The following is a 21,463-nucleotide window of genomic DNA, read 5'->3' as shown; positions in this document are numbered from 1 at the left end:
AGTACATACATAGGCGTATCGAGGCCGGGGGGGGGGGGGGTGTTTGGGTGTTCAAACACCCCCCCCCCCCCTGCCCCTTGGCAAACAGGGGGGGGGGGTGTTTTAGGTGTTTTAGAATTTTAAAGACACTCTTTACCTGTGTTTCATCTATCCCCCCATCAGGAAGATAGAAAGAAGAACGGTGTAAAGTGTAGTTCTGAAATAATTGGAAGAAAAAAACAATTTTGTCTCATGCTCTTTTGCTAAATTATTGCTGGAGGAGGCGCAGCAGGCGCTCGATGTTGCATGAGAGTGTCATGATCATTGAAATTGTCAATTTGTGATTGAAATGTTCTAATAATGTCCGAGGATACAATATGATTCACTGTTTTAATATGGGGAGTGCGAGGGCCGTATGGTCAATAAAGAGAGGGAGGATCTAGAGGAGACAGAAAGAGATACAGAAAGTCAATGAAAGAGAGGTTGAGAGATTATAGACAGGCACATAGCAGAGGGAGATATGTTATAATATAGTGAGAGTGAGAGAGAGAGAGAGAGAGAGAGAGAGAGAGAGAGAGAGAGGGGGGGTTTAAAAATTGGAAGACATTAATATAGACAATTAAACAAGAGAAACAGAGAGAGTCGGAAAGACATGCAGAGAGAAAGAGAAAAGAGGAGGGGTACGATGGGCACACACTATATGAGCGTCGTTTGCACCTCACCGATTTGGTTTTTTCTTCTTTTTCTAATCAGGGTCAGGGTTTTGTGGGGGTTTTTTTTTATTTTTTTATTTTAAGGGGTAATATTAATGACTATATACAGCCCACGAGACCGACCAAACAACTAAATGCACATGTGAAATAGAAATCTGTCTGTGTATGAGTTGTAGCCTTCTATACTTATTATGTATGACATGCATGGGGCGGCGATCCGTGGGGGCGGGGGGGAGACACGCCCCCCGGGAAAATGTGTAAAAGTGAAGAAAAAAACAAATGTTTATAGCAAATACTGAATAAAGACTGCAACACACTGTTAGGCTCTGGAGGGCCCCTTTTATATAAATATTATGTTTACTGTTGCTAAGTCCTACATGCATTTGTATATAATTGTGAGTTATTGTTCCAAATACATGTTTGTGTGTGTGTATCAGCGCTAGCTCTGATCAGTATTCAGCTGTAAAAGCTCATATAAGAATCAACCATTATTATTATTATTATCATTATCATTATCATTATTATTATTAATATTATTATTATCATTATTATTATTATTACAGATTTTTTTTTTAATGAATAGATAAGTAGAAATAAGAAAGCAAATAAAACTCGGATAGAATTAAATAATTAGAGAAAGAAGACGATTCGTTAATTGTAACGTTCTCGACTCTTAATCCTTGTCTACATTCAGTCCCCCTCCCCCCTCCCACACGAAGAGCGAATCTTTGACGTTAATTATTGAGAAAGAAGACGATTCGTTGTACCGTTCACGACACTTAATCCTTGCATGCTTTAAAACAAATCTATATCTGTTCCTTTTTCTTCCTACGTCCTCTAACTTTTTTGTCTTCTCTCTCTCTCTCTCTCTCTTTGGGGGGGGGGGGGGCGACCCCCCTGGCTACGCGCCTGCTAAGGCCTTATAGCCTTTCATTCCCGAGGTCGTGCACCTTGTGGTGAAAACAAAACTTGGTTGTTCACATATTCAATCTTTTCTATAAAAAACACAAAGTAAAAGAATGTAAAGCTCTCACGAAGTGAAACAGTTTTTTTTTTTATAGATTTTCAAGATGTACTATAGGGTTCGTACTGTCTAATTCCATTTTAATCAACAGTAGATATCACCACGAGGTGGTTTCAAATCAAGATTTTAAATAGAATATTATATATATATAAGGATAGGCCTACTTCGTTAAGATTAGATATAGTGGCTGATAAGAAGACAGTGTACTTTTTGTAATAGCTATCATACATGTTTCTGCTTTTGTAACTATTTTAATGATGGTCGAAATTCGAGTCCTGGCTATTTCGTAATACGGGGGAAAGTATACTTACAAATCAAAATAAATTGTTTGTATTTTGCGGTTGCAATAATAATGCACTCAACTGTGTTCTGATGGTTGTAAGACAAGAAATATTTTCAGTAAAATTACGAAATCAACTACCTTCATTAGTTTGATACATTTTTATCAGAGTGTAAAACGTTATTATGAAATGGAAGGATATCAGTATAAATTGAATGGTTTCACTTTAGAGTGTTGGAAATGCGCCAACACGAACACCCGACCCCCCCCCCTCCCCCCCCCCCCCCACTCAGTGTTATTTAGGGTACACATATATGCTTGTTCCCTCTTATTAAAAGCACCCCCTATCTGAGGACTGCCAACATTTCCAAACCCCCCTTTCGCGGGGTTTTCCTGCCTTGGAGAGCCCCCTAAATCCGGAAAAAATGCTCAATGTACCCCCTAAATTCGGAAAAATGCTCAATGTACCCCGGCCTAGAAATACGGAATAATTTCCCAGGAGTCCAAAGAGATGAGAGAAAGAAAAAAAAATCACCCCCTTTTTAAAGAAATCTCCGGGTGAAAAGTCAAATACACCCGTTCTTACAATCCTCGGGCCGGACTTTGTCGCACGAAAAGTACCCCTTTACCGGACATTTTGGTAACACGCATGCCGGGGGCGGGCGGGCACGAACATGATCATGTATTTTAAGTTTGATCTAAAATACTATTTTTTCATAAGTATTTGTTTTTATCTGCCGCAAAGTTTAAGGTCGTGATGATTATTATTATGTATGGAAATTCATTCTTTAATTAATTTTATATAATGTAAGGATATGCCTATGATGGAATTTGTTTTGAAAATAAAGAACCCCGTGGCAGGGGGGGGGGGGGTAAGAAATGAAATAATAAAAAAATAAAAAATCTCAGATAATCAGATAACTGAATAAATAAATGAATAGATAATACACACAAAGTCATGTCCGTAACATGTAAGTAAATGAATAAATGGACAATATTATATTTATATAGGTCTAGGCCCTTTTTTAAATAGGAAACTGAATGAAAGCTTGAAAAGTCTCCCATTCCAAATTATTTGCAGATTTGCCGACGATCGAGTTACAGAATTGATGACATAAAATTCCCCATTTTCCTTTGGAATCCTGGAAGAGGGGTGCGCTCGACTCACCCCTCCCCTCGAGGAGCTAGCTTGGTCCAGTGAGGTGCTTTAACCGATACCCTGCTTGGTTGGAGAGCTCTACATGTTTTGCATGCTAGCTGTGCAAGAATAGCAACATGCAGCAAGCTGGGAAACCCGTCACCCCACAGAATTGTATAAATAGGGCTGTGAAATCGAATGTAATCTAAGAGCGCTTGCGAAAGCACTTCGTTGACCTTACTCTTCCAACCAACAGAGAACTGGTGGAGATTGTCAACAATTGCCACTGTTTTGGATCAAGTATATTTCCAAAATCTCATGCCATGATTTGACATTGTTGCAGCATTAACGAGGATATTTTTGTGATATTCTACGAAGCCAGAGCTTGTGGAGTGTTTGAGAGTTCATCGCTGAGAAAATGGCGACTCTTCTCTACAACGACTCGAAAGCGCCTATGCGCAATGTCAGACGTGTGCAGTTCGGTGTTCTCAGTCCTGATGAAATGGTAATGTGATGTGAACGTGAATGAATGAATGATTCCACGTAGGGCTACACAAATGTACCGGCTTAATTCACAGTAACGTTTTATTATAGGGGAATGATTCGGCCAGATATATTCTTAAACTTGAACCCAAACGATACATCATATGCGAATGTTTAAACACCCTCACAAAAGAGTGAAAATAACCAAGAAATCGAGCAGATGTTGTTGTTCATTGACTTGAGTGTGTCACTGTGTGTGATTGTTAATCAAAAATTAGTCAAGACTACTAACAATTTATCTGGCATCCAAGTAGACCGAATTTTTCTGTCTCTTTCGTTCGTTAGCCTCTGATTTGGGTAGGTCGGCTCTCTCTTTAGAGACAGAACAGCCCCATACGCTGTAGTGGCCGCGCGTTTGTACTAAGAAACGTTACACAAAACTTGGCCAAACTTAATCCCTAATTTTGATATTTTACCGGATGCGTATCCGATGCATTTAAAGTCCTAAATTAGCTAAATACTTAACTACTTCGGTTCCACTTACCAACTTGACTGGAATAATCCGTTTAATGGTCCATTTTTAGGAAATTATGGGTCAAGATCGACATCCATGAAGAAAATCTTGCAGCCGAGTCTCTTTCTTTCTAGTCTACGCCGAAGGCAAAATGATTATAACGGAAAAACTGTGCACGAGCTACGAGTTCGTAATGACATGCACAGTTTTTCCGTTATAATCATTTTGCCTTCGGCGTAGACTAGAAAGAATGAGACTCGGCTGCAAGATTTTCTTCATGGATGTCGATCTTGACCCATAATTTCCTAAAAATGGACCATTAAACGGATTATTCCAGTCAAGTTGGTAAGTGGAACCGAAGTAGTTAAGTATTTAGCTAATTTAGGACTTTAAATGCATCGGATACGCATCCGGTAAAATATCAAAATTAGGGATTAAGTTTGGCCAAGTTTTGTGTAACGTTTCTTAGTACAAACGCGCGGCCACTACAGCGTATGGGGCTGTTCTGTCTCTAAAGAGAGAGCCGACCTACCCAAATCAGAGGCTAACGAACGAAAGAGACAGAAAAATTCGGTCTAGCATCCAAGATGCCGTGTCGAGATAAGTGGACAAAGTGTGCTTGTGTGATGATATGCTAAATAGACCCTAAGAAAACATTTAGACATGTAAAACTAGAACTGGTGAATGTTCGAAGTGAAAACGTGAAACTAAAAAAGTTTCGATCAAAGAATTTAGAGAAGAACATGAAGAAAGTGTTAAAAAATGATTACATTTGCAATGAGACTTTGTCCTATTTTAGTTATTATTTCAACTCTCAGAATTGGGATTTGCGATTATTGATCGATTGTCGTGTGCCTGAATAAATTAAAGATGGGCCCAGAGTGTTTCAAAATTAAAAAAACGTGGAGAATGAGAAAGATTCATTGTAATTCGTTAGTGAAATTTTAATGCTCGACATGTGATCAAAAGGCGTTTTTGCTTGTATTATTTATATAAACTATTTCCAGAAAACATTTAGATCTAGATCTAGATCTAGTATGACCTTAATAAAATATAGTAATTTTGATGTTTCAAAACCTCATATCGTAACACAAAACTGTAGTGCTAATAAATACAGTATAACATCTTGATACTTTCTAATGTAATGGGTTTTATTACCACAACCTAACAATTATCTTTGCAAGTCCAAGCTATTTCATTCCATACATCAACCGCTGCGAACCGCATCTAAGAGTTGAATAGATGTGATGACTTTAATCATTTCCAAAGTCCTACCAGAGCTCTGATGAGAGTCATGAGACCATTTAATCAAGTAATTTGTTAATTTTTATGTAAATGTCTGTTCCTAAGCTAATACAGGGAAAAAATACTTTAAAACTTTCGAGGGCTACCTTTCAAACTTGCTTGCATTAAAATAACACTCTTTAATATGTTTTGCATTGAACTGTATGCAAATTTTGGGGGCTCTTTTATGACTTTCGGGGGCTCTTTTTAGCATTTCAGGGGCTAATTCGCCCCGAGCCCCCGTGTATTTTTTTTACTGAGCTAATGCTATGATATTTGGTAAGGTATTGACCCCCCAAAGACCAAATACCTTTGACTGTTCAATTCCATAATAAATTACCTAATCAAAATCATTTGGTATTTTTTATGCATTTTAGAGGCGAAATTCTGTGACAGAGGGTGGAATCCGCTACTCTGAGATCATGGAGGCCGGCAAGCCCAAGCTTGGTGGATTGATGGACCCAAGACAAGGTGCCATTGATAGAACATCAAGATGCCAGACTTGTGCCTGTAACCAAACGGATTGTCCAGGTATGTAGTGGTAGTTGCTACACACAGAATTTCTTACTTGATATCAAAGAGGGACCGTTCACATTTTATCATGTACCGTAGCTGTAGAAATCTGCTCTGGTAAGGTAACAAAAGATACATGACAGATGTTGTCAGGCAGTGAGTAAAAAAAGAAAGAAGTGTGGGATTAAAGCTATTTTGTATACTTTTTGTATGAAAGTAGAAGGAAGTACACCATTTGACTGGCTCACAAATTAGGTAATACACTTTAACAAGTACTGTAGGTAATAAAATTTATTCAGAGCAAAAGACCAGTTCACGGTTGTCACATGTCCCAAATGGCCCTGAATATCCAAAGATCTTTGGTAGAGGTCCCACTTTGTACAGCCTTTGTTTCCCCTTTTTAAAGAATACTTACACCTGTGTATCATGTTAGCGCTGCTTGTGCATAAATGAATAATGATTACATAACTTTCATGAGCACGTATCCAGTATTTTGTCTCGTGTATTTCACAATTTTGTCTGCTCAGACTGCAACTATGAACTGGCTTATTGTCTGGAATTAAGTTGTTCAAGTACTATTTCAGATGAAGCCTAAAAAGAAATATCTGTATGAATCTGATTTCTCATGTCTTGATAGCAGTTAGCAGTCACCTCTCTACATTGCTACTTTTCCATCCATAGGGGATGACATGTTTTCTAGTAATAGCAATTTCAATAAATTTTGTCACCCCTGACCAGCAGATTGTATCCTTCTCTGAGTTCTCTCTCTCTGTCCTCTTCACTTTCCTAAAACTGTTATCATGTATTATGAAATGTCTATGTATTATCTTATTGTTATACTCACTGCATGTTTTCTGATTGGTCAAATAAATAATAATAATAATAATAATAATAATAATAATCCCTTCTTTCGTTTGATTTTGTAGGTCACTTTGGTCACATGGAGCTTGCCAAGGCAGTCTTTCATATTGGTTTCTTGACTAAAACCATCAAGGTTTTGAGATGCGTCTGTTTCTTCTGTTCAAAGCTCCTGGTTGATGCGGTAAGTGGTTTAGTCCTGCTCAAAATGTTTTTCATTCATGGGTGTTATGATGTACTTACAATAGGAATGCCAGTTTTCAGGCTATTGCTTGATTTCTGGCCTTGGTACTCTAATTTTAGGTTCTAAATAGTACATGTATATCACTCATTAGGGTCAAATATGTCTGAGCCTCTTTACAGGCTCTCTAGGGAAAATTAACTAGTTTCCCTGCACAGTAGGAAATACACAAGTTTCATGTTTTGTTTTTAAATATTCAAGTGTTATAAAACGCTTCAGTTCAAGTCAAATGGTGGGGGAGCGATCAATTGTTGCTCAAACTTCGATGATAAGTATTTCAGGCTTCAGAATTGTTTCACAATTGTTTAATGAAAATACATTCCTTTTTTGCAGACATGAACAGATAACATGTTCAAATACAGAAGACACAAAAATTACTTGTTACATGGAAAATCCCGATACATCTTTTTCAGACTTTTCTTCTGCTTTTAAACAATATTTACCTTGATCACATGACACCTTTGACTGCTTATTTGTAAGTCTTAAATTATACCTCATTAAATATGTCTATCCTTTCTTTGTGCTTGTGTAGAACCATCCAAAGATCAAGGAGATCCTCATCAAGACGAAAGGGCAACCCAGAAAGCGTCTGCTTCACGTCTACACTGAATGCCGAAAGAAGAAGATGTGCGAGGGAGGAGAGGAGATGGACCAGACCTTTGATGCTAACCTCGCCCAGAGGGAGGGGGAAGAGATGCCAGAAAAGAAAGTGGTGAGTAAAATCTTGTATATTTTTGAGATCAGAGATTAATAAGCCAGTCCACGGTTGCAGTCTGAGCATGAGCAGATAAAGGTCATTGCAGAACAAATTTTGAAATATACAGAGACGAAATAGTGGATACGTGCTCATTCATGCACAAGCAGTGCACTCCATAATACACAGGTGGAAGTATTCTTTGAAAAGGGGAACCAAAGGCTAACTATGTACATGTAGCACCTCCATCGCTGTAGGAGTGATTATTTCAAAATGTACAAAGGGGGGTTTCTTCATGTTTTGAAGATCTGTGGATATTTGGGGTCATTGCAGTAATGTGCTAACCGTGAACTGGTCTATTGAAACTGCTGCTCTACACTTCATCATTTTTGTCTAGGGTTGAGAGCAAAATCCTCAAAGTTCTGCTACTTATTGACATTTTGTTAGTCTTTGTGCATATTAGACTCTTGTTTGTGTCAAGCGGACATGGATGCATTGATAAATCTTTTGATATTGTTAACACACATTGTTCCTGTAGTGTTTGCTACTTGTAAACTTTTCCCAACATATCCCTTATCCATTTCCCTTTCCATATCAATGTAGGCCAACATCAGTGTGAGAGAAAAAAGGCATGTCACAGTGCATACTCATCTTTCTAACTAATTCTGGATTACCATGAATAGTAGATTCCAAAATATGTGGACGCACTCGAATAAGCAGGATTTTCCAAGAATTTGTTTTCCTTCCATATCTTTATAGATGAGATTGTTTTCATAGTTAGTCTAATCCCACTGAATGCTATTCTGAAAACTTCCTTTAATTTTTTTTAAAGCATACAAGTTGAATTGTTATGTTCTTTTCACAATGACCAGAGTCATGGAGGTTGCGGTCGCTACCAGCCTCAGATCCGACGTAGTGGTCTGGACCTGAGCGCCGAATGGAAACACGTGAATGAAGACTCGCAGGAGAAGAAGATCGTCCTCACGGCCGAGAGGGTCCACGAGATCTTCAAGCGTATCTCGGACGAGGAGTCCATAGCTTTGGGAATGGATCCCAAGTTCACGCGTCCTGACTGGATGATCATCACCGTCCTCCCTGTCCCACCACTCTGTGTTAGGCCGGCTGTTGTCATGTTCGGATCAACTAGGAATCAGGTAGGATTCAATTGAATTTCAGTGATGTCCTAGAGTAGGACTATCATAATGTAACATATTTTGTTTACATTTTGCATAACTAAACAGGTTGTAGGGGAATTTCCAATACACTATGAATATATACTTAGTTTCTTGCTAATACTCTTTTGCCTGGCACAGAATATATTCTTGCCTGCTTCTGAAAAAGCATTTATTGGTGTAACTTTTTGGATGAAGTGGTATTCCTGATATCATATTTCAGATTTTACTTGCTGTTTTCCACCATATGAGAGTATAGCAATACAAGTATATTTATTTTGTGATTATACAGACAGAATATGATTTTGATTTTGAAAATGCTCCCTAGAAATTTTCATTCGAGTGGTCTCTATACGTAGGAATGTAATGCTATTTGCAGAACTGCAATGCCTTTTGTTTTTTTAGAAAAGCACTTACTACTTTCACTCATTTGCTCATTGCTCATTTTCAAATAAGCAAAGAAATGTACATTTCACACAATTATTTCTTGAAATTAATCCCGTTCACATGAAACTGACTTTCCTTCATACCATTGTGCTCTTGACAGGACGATCTAACGCACAAGTTGGCCGACATCATGAAGATCAACAATCAGCTGAAACGCAACGAACAGAACGGAGCTGCGGCACACATCATTGCAGAAGACACGAGGATGCTACAGTTCCATGTAGCTACCATCATTGACAATGAACTGCCAGGATTGCCAAGGGTAAGCATTGTTTTAAAGCCCCACTGCACTACTTATAGCTACTTGCGGCCTCTATATAGCAAACAATACCTAATCGGTGACCATTGAACCCCCATGATCCTCTTTTTCTTATGTATATTGAGAGCTGAGTTGATGAGATAACCACCTTACAGTGACCTTGCAGGGTGGTCTAATCCCCCCTGTAAACTAGTACAGATGGGCTTTAACTGCTCTATGCGAATTTTTTTTGTTTATGATCAAGTAAGAAGTGACCGATATTGTGGAATTCTGCGTTGAGATTTATAATTTGGTGATGAAATTGAAGATCTTATTTTTTGCAACAAGTGGATAGATGTCATAATGATATGAGCTTTTGTTTCTATTTGTGAATTTCCTTTGGAAGTGGAAGGAGATGAGATGTTTCCGCGTAGAGTTGGTTGAGAATTAAAAGAATGGCCTGAGGCGATGTAGGAGGAAGTTAAACTTTAAGACAGTATTTAGCTGTCTCCCTTAGACGTGGTTTATATATTCTTCTGGCAGTGTTAGTCGCCAACTAGTATACTGTAAACCAGCAAATGTCATATTCGTGATGTCTGCATGAATTTCTTGAGTGGTTCAGGATTCATGAAAGTTTCATGCTGTAAAATAATTGACTTGCAATTAACGCCAACCAAAATTTTTGCAATTCACAAAAGTTTCTTTCCTTGTAAGTGGCAGTCCTTCTTTCACATTATGTCAAAGTTTCATTTCATACACATTTCGTAAAAGTACATTGACAAAAATACTTCAGCACTTCAAATTAATTTTGTTATCAGAGATGATTGAATTCAAATGAATATCTCTGTCTCGTAGGCTATGCAAAAGTCCAGCAGACCTCTCAAATCCATTACAGTTTTTTGGCTTTACAGTACCTGTTCATTGACAGAAATAACTTAAATGAATTTTGTTACCAGAGATGAATGAATTCAATTGAATATTTTTGTCTCGTAGGCCATGCAAAAGTCCGGCAGACCTCTCAAATCCCTCAAGCAGCGTTTGAAGGCCAAGGAAGGTCGTATTCGTGGTAACCTGATGGGAAAGCGTGTGGACTTCTCGGCCCGTGCTGTCATCACCCCCGATCCCAACCTGATGATTGATCAGGTGGGTGTGCCCAGGACCATCGCTACCAACCTCACGTACCCAGAGATTGTGACTCCGTTCAACATTGCCAAGTAAGTACAGCGAGTTTTCTGTGCCCTGTCTTATAAACAGTTATTGTGTTATGGTTATGTACTTGACATAATCTTCATCTGTTCAACAATTGCTTAAGCAAGAAAAAGAAGTGTTAAACTGTCACATGGTTCCCACAAACAAAACATCTGAAAGTTCTTGTAGAAATTCATGGAGAATGAAACAAAATTGGTGAAGGTCATGGATATTGATCATGGGTGTGGGCCTTTCGTGGCTATGGCACCCTTTTAGTTTGAACTGACAATGACCGTGGTATTTGGATGATGCTACCTATACCAAAATAGTACTTATGTGGTAATGCCAACCAGTACGAATTTGTCGTGTTTTTTTTTTTCTTTTTTTTTTCTAATTTTATTTTGTGTGTGTGTGTGTGCCATGTTCAATGGCAAAATGCCCATTCTGTCGTGTAAAGTATCCTACAATCATTTCACATCGGCAATTTGGGGTTGTTCATTGGTTCATCGAACACACCAGTCGTGACGAAATCATGCATATTCAACCAATGATCCATAAAAAAATTCTTCCTGTATGTAGGAACTTTAAGAGTCATTGAACTGCGTAATAGTCTGTTTATTTTTAAGAATACAACTTTTGTCAGTAAAATACAACTTTGGGGATTAAAGAATACAGTTTTTGAACTCCAGAGGTTGGCAGGTCTGCCTGCTGTCAGCATAGTTTCACTTTGAAAACACTAGGGAGGTTAGCAGAAAATTCGATTAAATTCGACTATCTCCCTTTTCTTTGCAGACTGCAAGAGTTGGTATCCAGGGGTCACAACCAGTACCCAGGTGCCAAGTACATTATCCGAGACAACGGAGAGAGGGTGGATCTCCGCTTCCATCCAAAACCCAGCGATCTTCATCTGCAGTGTGGATACAAGGTAGCATTGGAAATCTTTGCTTCTTGAAGAGGTGTTAAATCTGAGATGCATGGCCCTATGTGTTATCAGTGTCTGTGATATGGTGCAATGTTGAAGCTTTAAAAAAAATGCGCTTCAAAGTGATCATGAAGTGCTTAAAAAAGTGAAAATCTTGAGTGACTGGCTTTACCATACTCATTTTCCTCAATAGACTGTAGTGTTATAAAATCTGTTAGGAAAACAGAAATTTTGATTTTGATTTCCAATAATAAATATCTTGATAATCAGACATGCGATCGGCTTGTTCAAGTCACAGGGTTCCTGATTGTCCTAAAGGTTTATATTGCAGCATGAGCTAAATCCAGATTTTTTTTTTTCTTCTCAGAAGCTGAGACAATGTTACAGAGTCGCTTGAAAGTGACTTTTGACATTATTGATTGTGCATACCTATTTCAGAAATATTTTGGGCATTTGATTTGATCAAATGCATACTAGCTATTATCGACTTATTTTGTTCAACATTTTCAAACACATTTCCGCTTGCTATCTATTTTGAGAAAATTGCATGATAATGTGCTTATCTTCAATAAAGTATGCCCCCTGTTTTTAAATCAAGAATAGAACTGTAATTCTGTTTTAAGTTGAATGAATTTGAGCAATGTCAGATTAAGGAAAGATGACAAGAAATTCTTGTATAGATTGTGTTGAAATACATTTGTAAATCAAGAGATCACTAGATGTTCAAAAATATACTATGCAGGTTGGATGAATATAGCTTGAAGGTATATTTCACATAGGAGTATATTGAAAAATCAAATAAGGGAACTTACCTCCCTTGCCACCTTCATAAGATCCCTCAAAACTTTTTCCCACAGTAATCTATGTGATCTACTTCCTGTGAGACTACATTTTTGTCCTCTTTTCATATATTTGTATTTGTAAGTGCTATGGTACTTAGTGTTTTTAGCACTCCTAAATGTTCTATATTATTATTATTATTATTATTATAGAATTCTGTGAATGTCGTGAGAATAACATTAAATTCCTTCCTGTATGATAGGTGGAGAGGCATTTGCGTGATGATGACGTGGTTATCTTCAACCGTCAACCCACACTTCACAAAATGTCCATGATGGGTCACAGAGTGAAGATCTTGACATGGTCAACCTTCCGTCTCAATCTTAGGTGAGTACTTCGGCAACCTAAGTGAACTTTTAGAGGAGTATATCTATTAAAGGGATCATTAAACAATGTTAAATCTGAGATGCACGGCCCTACGTGTTATCAGTGTCTGTGATATGGTGTTATTTTGAAGCCCTTACAAAAATTGCGCTTCAAAATGATCAAGAAGTGCCATATTCGTTTTCCCAATAGACTGCAGTGTTATGAAAACCATTTGGCAAACGCATAATTTGATTTTGATGTTATTTATATATGATACTCATAACTGGTGTATTATAATTTTAATTGGATTATGCAAAGAAAGGTATTATTTGTTAATATAGATATATTGACTGCTATGAGAGGCATCGCTGTTTCTATAAGCTCAAGGGGGCGTCACATCCTGCTATGACCCAGAGGGGCGGCGCGGCGGCGAGGGGTTATCATGCAGTGCTTCAAAAAATGTAGCAATGAATCTCTGTATGGTACAAAAACTGATCTCCTAATAACTTTCCATTTATTTGACAGTGTAACCACCCCTTACAACGCTGACTTTGACGGAGACGAGATGAACCTCCACGTTCCCCAGTCCATGGAGACCAGAGCCGAGGTCAGCGAGATGATCATGGTATCCCGTAACATGATCACACCTCAATCCAACAGACCTGTCATGGGTATTGTGCAGGACTCGCTGTGTGCCATCAGGAAGTTCACCAAGAGGGACGTCTTCGTCACGAAGGTAAGCAGCAATCGATTAAATGGTTCTTTTCTACAGCATCAAGTTGTCCCCCAGATATCAGCTTGTGTGGACCCCTTTGGAAACCAACGTAAGTTGAAAGGGTAATCCTCCCCACATGTGGAAATAGGTTGATAATATTTATTTAAAAAATTAAACTTATTGAAGTCTATTTCTGTAGCTTTTAGGGTGTATTCTTTAGAATGATGAACAAGTATTTCCTCTGTCTAGCCTCTAACATACTATAATAAAGGAAGTGTTTATTCAAGCGTTTATTCTATTAAGTGAAGACTCAGAACTTGAGTAGGTGCAATTATATCACATAAATATCACATAAAATCAAGTGCTTATAAGACATGTAATACAAATCCATCAAAAAGGACATACTAATTATCTCACAATAAGTGACATTGCCATCATGCCAAATAATTCTTAACTGTCTTTCTGACTCTAATATCCATTTTTATCAGATATTTGCGGACTCGGGACAAATGGAAAAAAAATGATATAAATTGATGGTAAAATGTCATTCTTGCTACCTTTCTGACTCAAATATGCATTTTTATCAAACTCAGGACAAATGAGAAATAAATATTATGATTATAAATTGATGGTAAAATGTCATTATTGTTGCCTTTAAACCAACAGCCCAACGTGATGAACCTTCTCCTTTTCCTGCCTAACTGGGATGGTAAGATCCCCAAGCCAGCCATCCTGAAACCCAGACCTCTATGGACCGGCAAGCAGCTCCTAACGTTGGTTATCCCAGACAATGTCAACGTCGTCAGGTTTCATAGTACTCACCCAGACGGGGAGGACAGAGGTCCGTACAAGTGGCTCTCCCCTGGAGACACAAAGGTAAGATTTCGTAGTAGTAGTCACCCGACATTGTCCAGGCATATGCAAGTCATCCAGGGGGGTGTTTCACAAAGATCCTAAGTTGGACTTACATATTATGGAGAGCCATTTGCGTCCTTAAAATAGAATATATTCAAAAACAAAAATTCAAGTATTTTAGACTTTTTATAAATTCCATGTCAAGAACATGAAATCTCCTTGATAATAGAAAAAAATGAATGATTTAAATCAACATTGTATGCCTTTTAAAATAAGTTTTAAAAAAATAATTTCAAAGATGCTAACAGCTTTCCGTATTGACTTAATTGAAAACTTAATTTTTATATTAATTAAAGTTTCAAACATATTCAAAACCTTGCTAACGTTTCTCTCTGTTTCCTGCATGTAGGTGTACATTGTGAATGGAGAACTGATCACCGGTATCGTGTGTAAGAAGACCGTTGGTGCATCAGGAGGTACACTGGGTCACATCATCTTCATGGAGAGAGGTCACGAGATTGCCAAGGAGTTCTACAGTGTCGTCCAGGTGAGTAAAGCATGTTCATGCAAAGAATGACTTTTGTGTTCGACTTTTTTTTCTTTCCAATGTTTGGTTGAGAAGTTTGTTTACTGGATTTGGGAATGAGTAAAAAGGAGCTGATGTAGATTGAAGTCCATGTGTTTTTCTCTGGCACTCAAAGAGAAGATGTATAGAGGAAGTATGGTTGAAAAGAATTAAAAACTTTGAAAAAGTACCTATAGTTTATATAATCATAATAATAATAGCTCACATTTATAGTGCGCCTAATACTTTGTTTCTAAGCACAGTACATATCATTACCCCTGTCATCAGATCCAGGCTTATCCGCACACAATGAATGCACATTCTCCACTCCCTGGGGCGCATTCCGGCTAGTTGCCATTTCACAAGCGCCACTTGCCCATCCAACCACATTACCTTTCGCATCCTACTGGGTACCCAATTAACACTTGGGTGGAGAGTGGCAAATGTAGAAATGTATTGAATTGTAGTGACTTGGACAACAACAATCTCAACTTCATTCCAATTCTTTTCCTATCGCAAGGTTCTCGTGAACAACTGGCTTCTCCTGGAAGGTCACTCCATTGGTATTGGGGATTGTATCGCCGACGCCAGCACCTACGACGACATCCAAAACACCATCCGCAAGGCCAAGCAAGACGTGATTGAAGTCATCGAGAAGGCTCACAATGATGAACTGACTCCCACGCCAGGAAACTCACTCAGGCAGACCTTTGAGAACCAGGTAAGCAATCTAAAAGAAAATGTTAAACATTTTGTGCATTCTACAGAAATGCAGGTGGAAAAAAAGTTACCATTGATGCTAACTTTGCCATCAATGGTAACCACAATGGAAACCTTGATTTTGATCGGCTGTTGAGCCATGTTACCATGGTAGTTGCCATTGATGACGTTTTATGCAACGTGGCCCTGGACTCTCGTTGATCAACTTGTACAGTATACTATGTCTCTACAAAGAATTGTAGGTTGCAGTCTTGAAGGGGATTGTTTGATGTTGGATTATCACATTCTTTCTCTCTTTAAACAGATGTAAAAAAATATGTTTTACTTGGATTGTAATAGTCCTCAAATACAGGAGATTAAAATGTTAATTTGTGTGTTTGAGAGGTTAATCACTGAGCAGATTGAAAATCTATATCCTAAATGTTACGTGAGTTCCAGGAGACAGAACTCTTAATGTAGTCACCCAAAGAAAATTCATGACAACTGACATTTATGGACAAATTATATATGGATGGAAAGATTTTTCTTGAAAAACAGGTTTAATTTATTGAAAAATAATATAGATATCACGGAAAGGTGTAAAAATGCAATTTTGTTGCTAGCTGTGTCTCGCATGTGACGTCACAAATCTTGACGCTCTACGGAGGAGCGCTAAAGGGGGAAAATCTCATTAAAAAACTTTGAGAGATGATTACTGCCGGTCCCAAACATATTTTAAAGAGGGAAGCTGTTGTATTTGAACAGTAAGGCTTTCCCTCTGCAATGATATGAATTTTGCATCAATTCAAAAACTTTTGATTCTTCGGGTGACTACTTTAAATGTGTGTTGTTCTGACTTGCTACAGGTGAACAGGCTGCTGAACGAAGCTCGTGACAAGACTGGTGGCAGTGCCCAGAAGAGTTTGTCTGAGTTCAACAACTTCAAGACTATGGTGGTTGCTGGTTCCAAGGGATCCAAGATCAACATCTCACAGGTAACATGTCTGACTTTGCTGGCCCCGGGGGATGTTTCACAAAGATCCTAAGTCAAACTTAACTCTAATTTGGACTTAACAATTATGGAAAGCTTTAGCATCTTTGAAAATATTTTGTAAAAGTTATTTTAAAAGACATAAAATGTTGATTCAAATCATTCATATTTTCTATTATCAAGGAGATTTCATGTTCTTGATGCGGAATTAATAAAAATTCTAAAAAAGTTGAATTTTCGCTTTTGAATATATTTTATTTTAAGGCTTCAAATGGCTCTCCATAATGTTTAAGTCCAACTTAGAGTTAAGTTCGACTAGGGGTTTTTGTAAAACACCCCCCACGGTGGTATTCTGAAAAAGATGTCTGATATGTCAGTAAAAATGTTTTTACTAACATTATTGTTATAATGAATTAAAATAACTTTAATAAGTGTGTATAGTTGGGTTCTTACATATGTGGTCAATCAGATATGACTATTTATTTATAATGCCACCATCCAAAAGACGTCACTCTGTGCTTGTTAGTAAGCAACCAGAGGACCGACGGCTTTAGGTCCTCCTTGAGGGACCATGATTTGCCATCATTGTGGTACTGGTATGCATTTTGGAAAATATAAGATTGACTTGAATGCGAGGTTTTAATGACACTATGACTATATCATCAAGTACTATCCAAGCTCTTTTTTTGTTGCCATCCATTCCCTCCCTTTTAGGTTATTGCCTGTGTGGGTCAGCAGAACGTTGAGGGTAAGCGAATCCCCTTTGGTTTCCGTCACCGCACCCTGCCTCACTTCATCAAGGACGACTATGGTCCAGAGAGCAGAGGCTTTGTAGAGAACTCCTACCTTGCCGGTCTAACGCCGTCCGAGATGTTCTTCCACGCCATGGGAGGGCGTGAAGGTCTCATTGATACTGCTGTCAAGACTGCTGAAACTGGTAGGTCATGTCGAGGGGTCAGTGACACAAAGACGTAACTCCATTTTGGCCATTTTGAGAAAAAGTGGTTTATGTGTCACTGGGCACTTGGGCCTTGAGGAGTTTAGTCTATGTTTCACTACCCATTGACTTCAATGGGTGTTGGGTGGAGTTGAGTCTTTGTGTTTCCTGGAAAGCCCACATTTTTCTGAACATTTTGATATTACATACTCATTTTGGCAAATTATGGAGTTACGTCCTTTTTGATGTGAACTGTAATGATTGGATTTATATTGTACTTTTAGAGAGGATGCAAGGAGCTGTTCTTAAGTCTATTTAGAAAAGGAGTAAGTTTGGGATGGTTCTTTTCTTTTTCTTTGGTTTGAATAGTCAGGTGAAGTACAATCTCTTGAAAATATGGATGGGATAGAAAGATCGTTTCTTTGTTGAAAGACCTTCTGAAACAATGATTTATTCACAGGAACAAATTGAACTTTTTAAAAGAATTTGGCCAAGATTGTCTGGGCTTGTGGATCACAAATATTTAGAGAACTTGTTACAGATAGTGGACGAAATAATGAGTTCTGATATCAGAACAGACCTACATCCTACAATCACATGGTTAGGGAGGAAAGAAATTACGTTACCCTAACAGTCCTGCAAGAAGACTATTAATCTTCGCTAGAACGATGACTGAATATTACAATCATTGGGGAATCGCACACACAAACTGCACTGTATTGTATTTGCGCTCACACAGAGGAACTTTATACAGGTAAACCAATGGGGATTTGGCATGCGGGCATCTTTTTAAAGACTATTGACTGGTAGGTGGGCATGGCTAAACCGAGACTCCAACTTCGACCAATCAGATGGCTAGATTTCTAGAGAGTTTTATAAAGCCGTCTGTTCTCCTCATCAGGAAAATTGTCAGTAGTAGTCAGTTGGTATGTAAAATAGGATGTATAATAAAAAAAAAAAATGTTTTGACACCTACAACTGATTCTCATTCATCATAATAATAATAAAAAAAAACTGTGCTTATAAAGCGCTTACCATCAAAGTCTCTAAGCGCTATACTTTACTTTACTTTACTTTACTTTACTTTACTTTACTTTACTTTACTTTACTTTACTTTACTTTACTTTACTTTACTTTACTTTACTTTACTTTACTTTACTCTACTCTACTCTACTCTACTCTGCTTTACTCTACTCTGCTTTACCCTACTCTACTCTACTCTACTCTACTTTGATTTGATTTAATTTAATTTGATTTAATTTAATTTAATTTAATTTAATTTACTTTTCTTTTGTCAGGTTACATTCAGCGTCGTCTGATCAAGGCTATGGAGAGTGTCATGGTCCGCTACGATGGCACCTGCAGGAACAGCAATGATCAGCTGGTACAGCTGAGGTACGGTGAGGACGGTCTGGACGGCACGTCGATAGAGTTCCAGAACCTTGCCTCGCTCAAACCATCCCACAAGGCCTTTGAGAAGAGATTCAAGTTTGACTACAACAATGAGAAGTAAGCAAGCTAATAATGATGATAATAGTTTGTTCTTATATAGGGCTTTTCAAGACCACAGGCCCTCTCCAGATATATATTATGAAGATGAAACATTTCAGTCTTGCAGAGTATTGATTCCTTCTACCATACCCCTCACTACATCCCCATTCTCTTTCTCTCTTTCTCCATCTATAGTTTTCTTGTATGTTTGTCAGATGAATGCCACATTGGGAATTCCAAATAATAGGCATTTGAGAAGAGGTTCAAGTTTGACTACAACAACGAGAAGTAAGCAAGATGAAGCAATTCAGTCTTGCAAAAAAAAATTAATTCCTTCTACCATACCCCTCTCTACAGCCCCATTCTCTTTCTCTCTTTCTCCATCTATAGTTTTCTTGAATGCCACATTGGGAATTACCAATAATTGGAGTTCCCTAATGCTCTTTTGGCTATGCACATACAATGAAAAGAAAAATTCAGTCAGCTCAATCACTGTCTCTCTCTCTCCCTCCCTCTGTTTATCGTTCATACCTTATTTAAACTCCCACTCTTTCCCTTTCTCTATCTCTCAAGCGAATGCTGTCTCAAACTTTCTATCAATGCCTCTCTTTATGTCGCACTTTCTCTATAATTTGTGCTGTGTATGAGCATCTTTCAATTAAACTAATGATAATAATATAATATAAACGGTAAATATTATAAAATAACTGTAACAAACAAAATACAGTGATAAACAATTCCATATTAAACAAAACAAAAGATTACAAATAAACCTACAAATTGCAATACATATGAAATATTACAATACGTATGAACTCTGAATCGTGAAGTAACATCTCGTTTCTTTTCTCTCCTACTCTAGGATGTTGAGGCGTTGCTTCAATGAGAAGATCGTGAAGGATGTGGTGGCCAACGCCCACGTCCATCTGGAGCTTGAGAAGGAGTACGATCAGCTGAAGGAAGACCGAGAAGTCCTCCGAAAGATCTTCCCCAAGGGAGAAAGCAAGGTCAGCTTCCCGACTTGTCATTAGGCCTGTCTTCTTCAGCTCGAGATTGCCAAATAGCCCGCTATTTCTGATTTGGGAAATAATCCTGAAGTTACAAATTGCGTCTTCGTCAGCTCGAGACTTGAAACTTTAGTTCGAGAAATTGGCTCGAGATACTTTGCTCAGCGTTCGCGCATAGTGAGAATCTTCGGGCTGGTGAAGTGGCACCGGGCAAATAGCGGGATATTTTGCAAACTAGCCGAAGATATCTTGGGATGATTATCTCGACCAAATATCCCGCTGATGAAGCTGGATAATTTGTGATCGGGATCGGGATAGTTCAAATAGCGGGGTATTTGGCAATCTCGAGCTGATGAGGACAGGCCTGTTTTTCACACCCGTTTGCAATTTCCTACCGTCTGCATGGATGCCAATTTACACCCGTCAGCCTGTTTCGAGCCCTTACTGCTCAGCAACGGTTTTAATAACACTACAGTCTAATGGGGAAAAGAAGTATGGTACAACCGGTCACTTTTTTGAGGCACTTTATGATCATTTTGAAGCGCAATATTTTTAGGGCTCCAATATTACACCATATCACAGACACTGATAACACGTAGAGCCATGCATCTCAGATTCAACATTGTTAAACGATGCCTTTAAAGTAGGAGTTAATGTCTTCCTGGCTTCAAACAGACAATATGTATCTTATGGAATATTGCCTTTAAACACTTCCAAAGACTTGCCACCCAAATGCCGCAATTTCATTCATGAAAATGGTCTTGCGCTATGTAATTTCATACACTGATGTTTTCTTTTTTCTTGCTGCAGGTGGCTCTTCCATGTAACTTGGATCGTATGATCTGGAATGCACAGCAGATCTTCCATATCAACACAAGACTGCCGTCAGAGCTTCACCCCTCCTTTGTCTTAGAAGGTAAAAATCTCTTCTCTCATATACAGTTAAGATGGTGTTATAGGTATAGACTAGTTCTGGTCATGAGATTCCATCAGAAAAGGTTGATCATCTAGCATATAAGTAATGGTGTGTACTGCAAGGTTCTGGAATCATCAAAATGATAACAAATTTGGTCCAGTCTTGGTGAAGTTACAAGCACTTTCAACAGAAATATGTATATGGGACTACACGAACATGTAAAAATCTGTCCCAATTTTTAAGTTGTTAATGCCAAATTTAGAATATGAAGGCTTTTGAAGAGCCATGCATTTCAGGGAACATTTGTTAACTGATGTTCTTCCACACGTGCATAATAACAATGATAATGCTCACAAAGTATTTTTCACCTCTTCCCAGAACTCGACCTTCTCTTTAAGAATGCATCATGTGAACATGTGATAAAAAGTCAGTGACTGTATGCTAGATTCCGGT

General features: G+C 38.2%; 1 protein-coding gene across 1 annotated transcript in view; it reads left to right on the top strand.

Annotated features, from left to right (window-relative positions):
* The first annotated feature begins 3,325 nt into the window (after nt 1–3,325).
* Nucleotides 3,326–21,463, top strand: part of LOC583794 (DNA-directed RNA polymerase II subunit RPB1) — a 29,226-nt gene continuing 11,088 nt past the window's right edge. Inside the window, exons 1-18 of the mRNA XM_030981754.1 lie at nt 3,326–3,639; nt 5,793–5,946; nt 6,855–6,970; nt 7,560–7,739; nt 8,594–8,875; nt 9,441–9,602; nt 10,572–10,792; nt 11,559–11,691; nt 12,731–12,855; nt 13,360–13,570; nt 14,216–14,425; nt 14,814–14,951; nt 15,490–15,690; nt 16,535–16,663; nt 17,374–17,596; nt 18,895–19,105; nt 19,950–20,094; nt 20,905–21,010. Of these exons, the coding sequence (XP_030837614.1) occupies nt 3,553–3,639; nt 5,793–5,946; nt 6,855–6,970; nt 7,560–7,739; nt 8,594–8,875; nt 9,441–9,602; nt 10,572–10,792; nt 11,559–11,691; nt 12,731–12,855; nt 13,360–13,570; nt 14,216–14,425; nt 14,814–14,951; nt 15,490–15,690; nt 16,535–16,663; nt 17,374–17,596; nt 18,895–19,105; nt 19,950–20,094; nt 20,905–21,010 (3,034 nt within the window). The 5' untranslated portion in view covers nt 3,326–3,552. The remainder of the gene's footprint in view (nt 3,640–5,792; nt 5,947–6,854; nt 6,971–7,559; nt 7,740–8,593; nt 8,876–9,440; nt 9,603–10,571; nt 10,793–11,558; nt 11,692–12,730; nt 12,856–13,359; nt 13,571–14,215; nt 14,426–14,813; nt 14,952–15,489; nt 15,691–16,534; nt 16,664–17,373; nt 17,597–18,894; nt 19,106–19,949; nt 20,095–20,904; nt 21,011–21,463) is intronic.

The sequence above is a fragment of the Strongylocentrotus purpuratus genome, unplaced genomic scaffold (genome assembly GCF_000002235.5).
Source record: "Strongylocentrotus purpuratus isolate Spur 01 unplaced genomic scaffold, Spur_5.0 spur5_scaffold_12, whole genome shotgun sequence".
Lineage (NCBI taxonomy): Eukaryota > Metazoa > Echinodermata > Echinoidea > Camarodonta > Strongylocentrotidae > Strongylocentrotus > Strongylocentrotus purpuratus.
This window is presented reverse-complemented; position numbering and strand designations above follow the sequence as displayed.